The following is a 10,619-nucleotide window of genomic DNA, read 5'->3' as shown; positions in this document are numbered from 1 at the left end:
ACTATGCAGAACACTCACATCCCAATCGCTCATCTACTGTAACCTGCCACCCCTTTGCCTTCAAAGGATCAGCCTCTCCATCAGATGGCTATCTAGCCTCTGTTTAAAAATTTCCAAAGATGGAGAACCCACCACCTCCCGAGGAAGCCTGTTCCACTGAGAAACCGCTCTAACCATCAGGAACTTCTTCCGGATGTTTAGATGGAATTTCTTTTGAATTAATTTCATCCCATTCATTCTGGTCCGTCCCTCTGGGGCAAGAGAGAACAATTCTGCTCCATCCTCCATATGGCACCCTTTTAAATACTTGAAGATGGTTAGCAGATCCTCTCTCAGTCGTCTCCTCTCTAGGCTAAACAGATCAAGCTACCCCAACCTTTCTTCATATATCTTGGTCTCCAAACCCCTCGGCATCTTTGTTGCCCTCTTCTGGACACGTTCCAGTTTGTCAACATTATTCCCTATGGGCAGATTTAAGCGGGTAGCCGTGTTGGTCTGAAGCAGCAAAACAAAATCAGAGTCCAGTGGCAAGTTTAAGACCAACAAAGATTTATTCAAGTTGTGAGCTTTTGAGTGCAAGCAGTCTTCCTCAGATTTCCTTAGGCGAGCTTTCCAATATTCCCCATGAGCAGGCATCCTTTGCCTTGTTTCGTATGGGCAGGCTTACTTTCCATTATTCTCTATGGGCAGTCATATTGTCTATGGGCAGTCGACAATCCACACTTTTATGATGTGTCCAGATATACCTGCCTTGGAGACTCCTAACTAAAATATTTTCAAAGTTTCACCCTTATTGAAACCCTTTTTTCACTAAATTATATGAAACACATGAGAATGCACACAGGCTGAGAGGGCTTCAATAGGGTGGAACTTCGAAGTATATTTTCATTGGGAGGCTCCAAAACAGATATATCTGGACACGCAAGTGTGGGAGCCTCTTCATTTATATTTTTACCACTTTATAATTCCATTACATCACGTGAATGTATTTAAATACCACTGAAGAAGACCCCTTGAGGGGTGGTTTTTTGTCCATTGGTCAATATGTTTTGGATTTGTGAAACAGTGCGTAACTAACGTTGATGTTTTAGTATTTTATATCTGCACATGAATTATAAAACATATTTGCTTTTTAACATAACTTTTTCTGGTACGCAACCTTTTAGGTTCCTAGTTTAAAATGTACAGACAGTCCTTTCACAAATCGCTCAACAGCCCAATCCCATGAGGGTTACCCCAGAAGCATCCCCTCCTGAGCGAGAGCGCAGGCGCCGAAGTCCTACTACGGGGAAGGCAGCCATAGAGGGTTTTTCTTTTGCGCCTAGAGCGGCGCCGCTTTCGGATCCGGGCACGGAGCCTGGGCGCGCGTGGTTTGAGACAGACTGGCCGCCCTGGCGATGGAGGAGTCGGCGCTGTTGCCGGGCCTCTCTCCTGCCAGCCCCGGCAGCAGAGGGCAAGGGAGCCCTCGGTCGGAGGAGCTGCCCGTGGTGTTCCTGTGCGCGGGCTGCAAACGGCCGGTGGGAGACACGCTCAGCTGGGAGGCCGCCGACAAGGACGCCAATTGCGTCCTGCTCAGGAGTGAGTCGCCCAAGGCGCCCGCCCGCTTCATGCGCGCCTCTGTGCTCCTCCTTCCCCAGCCATTTGCTGTCTCCCTTCTCGCCCCTCTCCTCCTTTCCTCTCCCCTTCCGCTCTTAAATTTAAAAAGCAGTTTGTGGTCGGTGGGGCTATTGCCCTTCCTCCTTAAAGTTCGGCTTTAATAATTAAGAGTTCACTAGAAGTGAGCCGCCCTCAGTCCAGGGGGATGAAAAGCTAATAAAGAAAAAGAAGAAGAAATGGTGGCGTTTTGAATGTAGATGTTTGCTTGCTTGAACTGAACGGATAACATCATCATCAAATGTTGTAAATATTCTTTAAAAGATGGATTTTCAATAATAGGAGCATAAATGAACAGTATCTGTCTATTTTAAGTGTTATTTTGTCCTAGAAAAAGTGCAAGTGAGATTCTCATGCATCCTGTTTTTATTTGTTTGAAAAAATCCTAGTACTGATAGGAATTTATCTAGGAATGATTAGGAATTCATGCTGTCTTGCTGAGTTAGCCTACTGCTTTCCTCAGGTATGAATCCCAAGTACCTGATTGTATAACTCCACATATAACAATGCTCTGTGCAGTTGGCAGCCTTGTCAGCATTAAGGGGAAGAATTAGCTTAATTGTAATGCAGCTTTATAGAAGAAGAAGAAGAAGAGTTGGTTCTTATATCCCGCTTTTCCCTACCCGAAGGAGGCTCAAAGTGGCTTACCGTCGCCTTCCCATTCCTCTCCCCACAACAGACACCCTGTGGGGTGGGTGAGGCTGAGAGAGCCCCGATATCACTGCTCGGTCAGAACAGTTTTATCAGTGCTGTGACGAGCCCAAGGTCACCCAGCTGGCTGCATGTGGGGGAGTGCAGAATCGAACCCGGCATGCCAGATCACTGGCAGTCTTCAAGCAAAGGTTGGATACACACTTTTCCTGGATGCTTTAGGATGCTTCGGGCTGATCCTGCATAGAGCAGGGGGTTGGACTAGATGGCCTGTATGGCCCCTTCCAACTCTATGATTCTATGATTAGAAGTCCGCACTCCTAACCACTACACCGAACTGGTATGTGTTGCATACCACCTTATTGTGTTTAAGGAAATTTTCTTTCTCTTAGCTTCTTTCAAATTGAATTCCAAGCCCCACTAGGACTTTTCAAAACATTTCATTTTTATTTAACAATTACTTTAAAAAAATCCAAACCTATAACTACTGTAAGTATTTATTCCCTTCCCTGGGAAAAACATGGCTTGTCTCCTTAATAAAGGTTTGGTGGGATGTTGATTATCAGGTGATACTATTTACCTTTGTGCCATGAAAAGCTTCAGTTACCCAGTTCCAGCATTCTTGACTATAGGCACAAGACATTTTTTTCTCCAGACTGTTGGCAGCTCTGGTCCTACTCCAAATTGTTGCTTGTTCGTATCACTAGGAAACAATATATATACAGCTCTAAAGTAATCATTTTGCTGTTCTTCATTTTGCCTCCCCCCCCCCCCTTTCAGGTGTTACACTCAACGTTTCAGTGGATAAAGAGCAAAGACTTTCAAACCAGCCAAGTGAATGTGGCTGGTAAGGAATATTATCTCCAAGTGTAGATTAGATGTTTGTGGAGCCAATTTGTTCTTTTTGGAACAGGCCTTTATTTTGCCTTAAAATACTCGTTCTAACAAAAATTTAGCAGGAGAGGAAGTCAGTGTTATGCATTTTGAAACTTTGCAGTAGGATAGGATAATGTATTTATATTATACAATCTTGGTAATATTAAAAATTGATTAAACAAGACAGTTTAAGCAAGACAGTTAATAGCTTTCAGGTACCTAGGAATCTTCTTAGGACACTTGTTTTATATTTGTTTCTACCATTCTTTCCAATACTAATCAAGTTCATTTTGGGACTAAACATTTTGTAGTTCACTTGGAAGTATGTTAAAAGGACTAAAATGTTTAAATGGCATATTTTTGAGACTTAAAAAACTGAATTAGGCAAAAATGCTTTTTGATGAATGAGCTCTTACCCCTTATGTGTGTTGAAAGAAGAGTGCAAAAGGGGCTCTGTTATATTGTAACCCTCCTGTTTCCTTTATACATAATGCCCACTGGCCTCATGTATTGTATGTAAGGGATTGTCCTGCTGCTAGACAAGCCTCTAGGAATATTCCCACTCTTGCTGTCACGGGACCTAGTTGTTTGGTTTCTCTTTAGTGATTTTTATGTTAAGATCATCTTGCCAGAGTTGATGCAGAATAATAACAAGTAATTTCTCATTTTAGAGAATAAGCCCTTGTATTGTTTCTTTACTATAATATGAGATATTCACCCTGACATCAGGAGAGTTGAGGAGGCACTGGTTCGCCCTCTTTTGAAAAAATCATCACTGGATCCATGGGACCCTTCCAGTTACCACCCCATCTCACATCTTGCATTTCTGGGGAAGGTGATTGAGAGGGCTGCCGTGGACCAGCTCCTGGCATACTTGGAGGAAACTCGATAAATTGCTTTAAGCCAACTAGCCAGGAGTGGAGATTAATAAGTACCATAAATAAATAAACAAATAAACAAACAAACAAACAAATAAATAAATAAATAAATACATTCAAAGATGTATACATTCACTACAACACCATGCAGTAATCCTTTCAGCTATCACATACAGTAGTTCAGGAGTATCCCTTAATTGATGGGGTTAAAGCAGGGGTAGTCAAACTGCGGCCCTCCAGATGTCCATGGACTACAATTCCCAGGAGCTCCTGCCAGCATTCGCTGGCAGGGGCTTCTGGGAATTGTAGTTCATGGACATCTGGAGGGCCGCAGTTTGACTACCCCTGGGTTAAAGGATGTGGGTTCTGAAAGACAGAGGCTTCACAAAGACTATTTAAAATCATAGCTGAAGCAAAACTTCATGGGGACCTGAATTAATAAAACAATCTCATAGCCTAGTTCCCTGACCTAATTCCCAATGAAGAAGCTTTGGGTTATAAGCAAGGGTTGTTGATGTTACAATACATTCTGCACACAGTCATCACTGGTTTATAGTATATGCTGCAAGGAACCCTCACTTTCCATATCCAGTAGGTAAATCTTTAGTTCAAAACCTGTGAATTAAACTTGAGCCTTCTAAAGTTACATCACAGAATTTAAAAAGCTCATTTAAGAGCTCATTGGGGAAAAACCCTTGGAGGCATAGTAGTTGACCTCCCTCCCAACACAAATCCCATCTCTGTGTTGTGATGCAACATGCAGCCTTGAGTACTTTTATGTGTATATCATCCCTGTACACAGGACAATGTACACTTCAGCCTGATAATTTATTTACTACTTCATTAAGTCATTAGGTGTTTTAAAAGGCAGTTGTTGTTTTGCAGGGATAAAATATATAAACTATAGCTTTTTCTACCGTATTAAGTGCAGTTTGTTTTATTTGTACAGAAAGTATGTAAACTTGAATAGTAAGTAACATTATGTAAGGTTAGTTGCTAAAAATATTAAGAGCTAATTAGTAAGCTGTTAAATAAATGTTAATAACTAAGCTATTAAATATTATGCTTTGCAGCATGTTTGAAACCTTGTTTTGCTCTGGGTGCAAAATGACCCTTGGAAGCATCTACAGATGTACCCCAAGACATCTTGATTATAAAAGAGATTTGTTTTGTTTAAATGTTGATACTCTTGAAAGGTAAGGGAAATATTAATAAATTTCATTATTTTGGTGATTTAAATATTCTGAACCCTGGACAATTGTCCTCAAACCTGAAACTTTCTCTCTTACATAATGAATTTGATGCATTGGACTTAGTGCCTTTTTCAGGGCCTTTGTAAAGCTAGTGAATATTTATCTACAGTATGTCAGAATTGGCTTTTATCCACACTGACTTATTGGTATTGGCAACAGAACTGTCCCAATCCCTTATTTGTTAAGAATATAAGAAGAGCCCTGCTGGGTCAGACCAGTGGTTCATCTAGTCTGGCTTATTGTCTCCCACAGTGGCCAACCTGTTTCTCTAAACAGTCAATAACGGGGCATAGAGACCAAGGCCTTCCTCTGATGTTACCTCCTGATACTGGAATTCACTGACTGCCTCTGAATTTGGAGGTTAACTTTACTTACCATGGCTGCTAGATACTAATAAACATATCCTCCACGTGTCTGTCTAATCTCCTTTTATAGATGTCTTTGCTTGTGGCCATCACTACATCCTCTAGCAATAAATTCCACATTTTAATCACTGTGTAAATAAATATTTATTTGTATGTATCCTAAATGTACTGTCCATTAGCTTCATTGGACATGCCTAAGGTCTAGTATCTTGGGAAAGGGAGGAAACATTCTATTTGTCAACTCTCTCCACCACATTTATAATTTTATAAATCTCTATCATGGCCCCTCTTGGTTATCTCTCTTCTAAACTGAAAATCCCACATTCTTAAGCCTTTCTCATAGTTCCAGCCCCCCAATAATATTGGTTGTCTTCCTCTGTACGTTTTCCAGCTTTATTATGTCCTTTTTGAGATATGGTGATCAGAACTGTGCACATAATTCCAAATGTGGTTGCACCACAGATCTTTATAATGGCATTATAAAATCAACCATTTTATTTTCAGTTCCTGTCCTAGATCCCTAACATAAATTTTTGGCTTTTTCACTGCTGCAGCATACTGTGTTGACAATTCCATTGAGTTTTCTACCACAACTCCAAGATTTTGTCTCCTCTCAGTGTCAAAAAGCTCAGAACCCATTAACCTGTACTTGAAGTTGGGATTTTTTGTTCTAGTGTTCATCAGGAGATCCTTCTGGAGCTCTTTCCAGTCATTCTTGGTTTTCAGCATCCTGAATCATTTTGTGTCATCTGCAAAGCTGGCCACCACATTACTCAGCTCTAGTTCCAGATAATTTATGAACGAATTTAATAGTGCCTGCCCTGATACTGATCCTTATGGGACCTCATGGCTTATTTCCTTCCATTGTGAGAACTGTACATTTGTTTCCTGTCAGTTCACTAATTTCTAATCCATAAGAGAACTTGTCTCTTATCCCATGACTGCTAAGTTTATTTAGGAATCTTTGTTGAGTTATCTTGTCAGAAGTCACCACGGTAGCCTACTAGTGGCTACTAGTGCCCTATCTGTCCTGAGATCACTTGGCCATGGTGATCCATGCAACGGTATCCTCGAGGATTGATTTCCGCAACTCAATCTACATTTTATTTATTTATTTAGATTTTTATACCGCCCTTCCATAAGGCTCTGTTCCATACATGAAACATTGTAGAACATTTACATAGAACATATAACAATATAACAGATAACAATCCCGATATAACATGCCAACCAGCACAGTATTTTAACAGAACAATAACACTGACAATCCCTGGGTAGGTTCTGTTTTTCAGTGGGGGGAGGGGAGGCTGTAGATGTTTTGAGTCAGCTGCAACATGGGCCTTTCCTTGTCCCTGACTTAGAAATTGCAGCTGGTGCAGAATGTCCAGAAAGCACTGAGGCAGCTGAATTGGTTACCAGTTGTGGCCCAGATTAAGTTCAAGGTTTTGGTATTTACCTTCAAGGCCATATGTGGTCTGGGCCCCACATATCTGTGAGACTGCTTTCTCCTTATGCCCCCTGCAGGGCCCTTTGTTTTGCGAGTGAGACCTTGTTGGTGATCCCTGGGCCATGGAAGGCATTTCTTTTGAAAATAAAAAAGGCAAAAATATATCTAGCACACTAGCATATAAGTGGATAGAGATATAAAAGGGGAAGAGAGTTGCAGTAGGTATAGTTACCTATCCTAGAGAGTAGCAAGGCAGAGATACAACACAGCTAGCCAGCAGTATGAAGGGTGTTACAAATAGATCTGAATCAGAAGACACTTTGGCTTGGCAGAGTTGTTATAGGTTTTGGGGAGAAAGGGGTTGTGCCACAAGAGACAAATACTGACACATCCTTTCTTGCCCACCCACTCACAATCTGCCTAGGTTCATAAAATCAGCAATTCTGTTAGATGACTATCTAGCCTCTGTATAAAAATTTCCAAAGAAGAAGAACCCATCAATTCCTGAGGAAGACTGTTCTACTGAGGAACCATTCTAACTGTAGGAACTTCTTCCGGATGTTTAGCTGAAAATTCTTTTGAATTAATTTTAACCCGTTGGTTCTGGTCTGGCAACAGAAAACAACTCTGCTTGATTCTCTTGTATCCCTGTAAGCTTCCTTTTAATGATTCCCCTAATTTTTGTAAAGTTCCTTCTTTTGACATCAAATGTTATAGTTTGGACTTTAGGAGTAACTTTCCATTGATATGAATGATAAACTTAAAGAGCATGTGGTCACTTGTGATGCAGCCATTTGTGATGCAGCAACATTTTATCTCTGACCCATGTTCAGATCCAAGTTCAAAAATCACCACCGCCTCTGGATGCCTAGGAATCTCATGTCTACACCATGACTTGAGCACATGCTTACCCAGCCAATGTGAGGGTAGTTGAACTCTCCCAGAACCACAACATTTGCTTTAGTCACCTCCCTTATTTCCTTTGCCGTCTCTATCTGATAATATACCCTCACTTTTAAGTAAACACAGTATTTCTACCCCTACCAGTTCTGTTGGGGAGTTCATTCTCATAATGTTTTGTGACTTCTTTGGTTCTGTGCTCTCTTTGATGTGCAATGCAACACACACCCCCCAACCCATCCTTCCCTGTCCTGTTGCAGTAAGTGTTTTCATAACTACTTGCCAATAAATGACATAGACTTCTTGTTGAGTATTAGCCATCATACTACTTATAATGTCATTTTTCAAGTTACACTTTAGGATCATCGGAACAAAAGGCTAACATTAATGAGGAACCTCTCACTCTTGAAAATCGAGCTGATTTAGAAGAGTCATTAGAAAGGGTAAGATGATTATTCTGTATTCACATGTTGCTGTTTTTCAGAGTGGAATAAATGAGGTCCTCCTTTGGGTAAAATGGGTTAAAAGAGGGACATGTTCCTCTGGGGATGTTTGTGTACAAGACAAATAATGACTTCATATAATAAAAGTGGCATGATGCTCATGCTAAATCCTAGTTTGTATATCAAGCTCTGTAGCTGGTGCTTTCAGCTTACAGTATCATTTATGTGTTAGGCATGGATAAGGAGTGTGGGACTCTTCTAATCATTGCCCTTTGACCATACTGTTAACATCTTGGAAGAGCCAAGAAAACTATAAACATCAAAACAGTTACATGACCTTGCAGTTTATACATGGGTTCCTAGAGCTGGGAGTTGGGTCTTATAAATGAACGAATGTGAATTGTATTTAAACACATCTTTTTGCTTAACAGGCAGAAACAATATTGAAAGCACTGGAGCAACGATTATCAGTAGTTGAATCAAGTTTTGCATCGCTACATAATATGGATTGAAAATTTTGAATATTATTAATCTACATTTGTACACACTTGCTATTGACTGTTGGAAATTTTTTGAATCAGTACAAGAGATTTGTTGCTAAAACCATTAAACCTGTCATCTAAAGAAAGAATATGGGGGGGGGGGCAGGATGTAGATGAAGCTAGATTCATAGGGGATTTTGTTATGTTTCTTTGCAGATTATCTTTTAAGGTTTTCTGAACATTGTAAACCATATTGATATGCTCTGACATCTTTTTTTTTACTTTATGTATGTATGTACTGACATTGTTTTGGCAGCTGATACTGAGAGGGCTAACTTCTGAATAAAATGATATTTGAAGGATTGGCACGCCTTAGATATATGGAATAACACTTGAATCCTTCATGCATGATTGGTAGCTTTTTAGGTTTTAAAGGGCTACATCTCTGCCATTTGTTAGTCTGTCTTGAATTCACTTGTATCATCTGTCTGAATTTTTATTATTCTTGTTATGAGAGATGGAAAAGTAAGATTTAAATCTTATGAAAACTCTAGCTGTGGGCTTATGATACATTCTGAACACATTAAAAAGCTAAGTAATGTTAAATATTTTTAAAAATAAAAATAATAGGCTGCATATCTTTACCTGAGGTTTGTGAATACACTGTGTATTGGTTATTCAGTGCATTTTCTCTTTGGCTTTTAATGGCGTGTGTCATTTTGAAAGCAAAATACTTGAATTAATAGTGATGTCACTATTTCAGTAAAATTGAAATACAATATAAAAGTGTTTATATTGTATAACTTTGCCTTTATTCTCAAACACCTCTGAATCTGAAATTAAAGCTTCATGCAATTTGTTAGACTTGAATGTCTTTTATGTTCTAAATAACCTAGGTGGCATTAGTCATCACAGACTTCTCATTATGTTATAGCATGTTATGTTCACTTCTAATTGGGTGCACCATTCTATTTCATCCTTATTTCTTATTCCACTATTTATAAGCAAAATAATTTGGAATAGTTGCTTATAGTTTTTTCAGGCTATAATGCATCTTGAAGCTCAAGCAAATATTCTTTTCTTTCCTGGCTATTTCAGTCAGATATATATTTAGTAACTTCATATACCATTCACAAGAATGGTCACGCAGCTTGTGGGGAGAGTGACGAGGAGGGAACAAGTTTTCATAAACCACTGTATTTGTTCTGTAATGTTGCTTCATTGACAATTAACCAAAGTGTCTCACTATACTTGCTGCAACATCTTGAAGTACTTACATATATTAAAATGACTTAAGATGAGTTCTGTAGATTATTTTATTTTCTTCCAGTGTACATATAAAGCCAAGTGCTCAGTAATAAGGTAAAATATAGTGTGGTTATGTTTTATTGAATCAAATCTCAAATCAGATCTTAAAATGTCTATATTCTGTTCACATAAATAAATATATCAGCTGCCAGTCAATTATTATTTTTAAGTACTCTGTGGTTTCAGGTATGTATCACCCCTCAAGGATTTGCCAGAATTTCAAGAAGAGTTTTGGAGGGTAAGAGGAATCTTCCTAAAAGACGGTTATTCTTGGTAAACATGAATCCCCAGGCAACAGAGCTCTCTTTATGGCTTTAAGAGAACCCAGGTAATCATGGTAGAAGGCTCCACTGGAGATCTGCA

The 10,619-nt window shown here is 39.6% G+C and overlaps 1 protein-coding gene across 1 annotated transcript; it reads left to right on the top strand.

The window, feature by feature from the left end:
• The first annotated feature begins 1,319 nt into the window (after nucleotides 1–1,319).
• Nucleotides 1,320–9,812, top strand: MIS18A (MIS18 kinetochore protein A). The gene is made up of 5 exons (XM_077342540.1): nucleotides 1,320–1,578; nucleotides 3,085–3,151; nucleotides 5,132–5,254; nucleotides 8,373–8,466; nucleotides 8,898–9,812. Exons 1-5 carry the CDS (start codon nucleotides 1,398–1,400, stop codon nucleotides 8,976–8,978), a joined length of 546 nt encoding a protein of 181 aa, XP_077198655.1. The 5' UTR covers nucleotides 1,320–1,397; the 3' UTR covers nucleotides 8,979–9,812.
• The last annotated feature ends 807 nt before the right edge of the window (nucleotides 9,813–10,619 follow it).

Source organism: Paroedura picta, chromosome 6 (assembly GCF_049243985.1).
Source record: "Paroedura picta isolate Pp20150507F chromosome 6, Ppicta_v3.0, whole genome shotgun sequence".
NCBI classification, from domain to species: Eukaryota; Metazoa; Chordata; class Lepidosauria; order Squamata; family Gekkonidae; genus Paroedura; species Paroedura picta.
The sequence above is the reverse complement of the archived record's forward strand: the minus strand, read 5'-3'. Positions and strand labels throughout refer to the sequence as shown.

Bases quoted from the DNA above. Each gene is read 5' to 3' on its own strand.
- MIS18A (XM_077342540.1), top strand. From the start codon at position 1,398: ATGGAGGAGTCGGCGCTGTTGCCGGGCCTCTCTCCTGCCAGCCCCGGC. The intron at 3,152-5,131 runs GTAAGGAATATT...TATGCTTTGCAG, and splicing joins CAGCCAAGTGAATGTGGCTG to CATGTTTGAAACCTTGTTTT. The intron at 8,467-8,897 runs GTAAGATGATTA...TTTGCTTAACAG, and splicing joins TAGAAGAGTCATTAGAAAGG to GCAGAAACAATATTGAAAGC.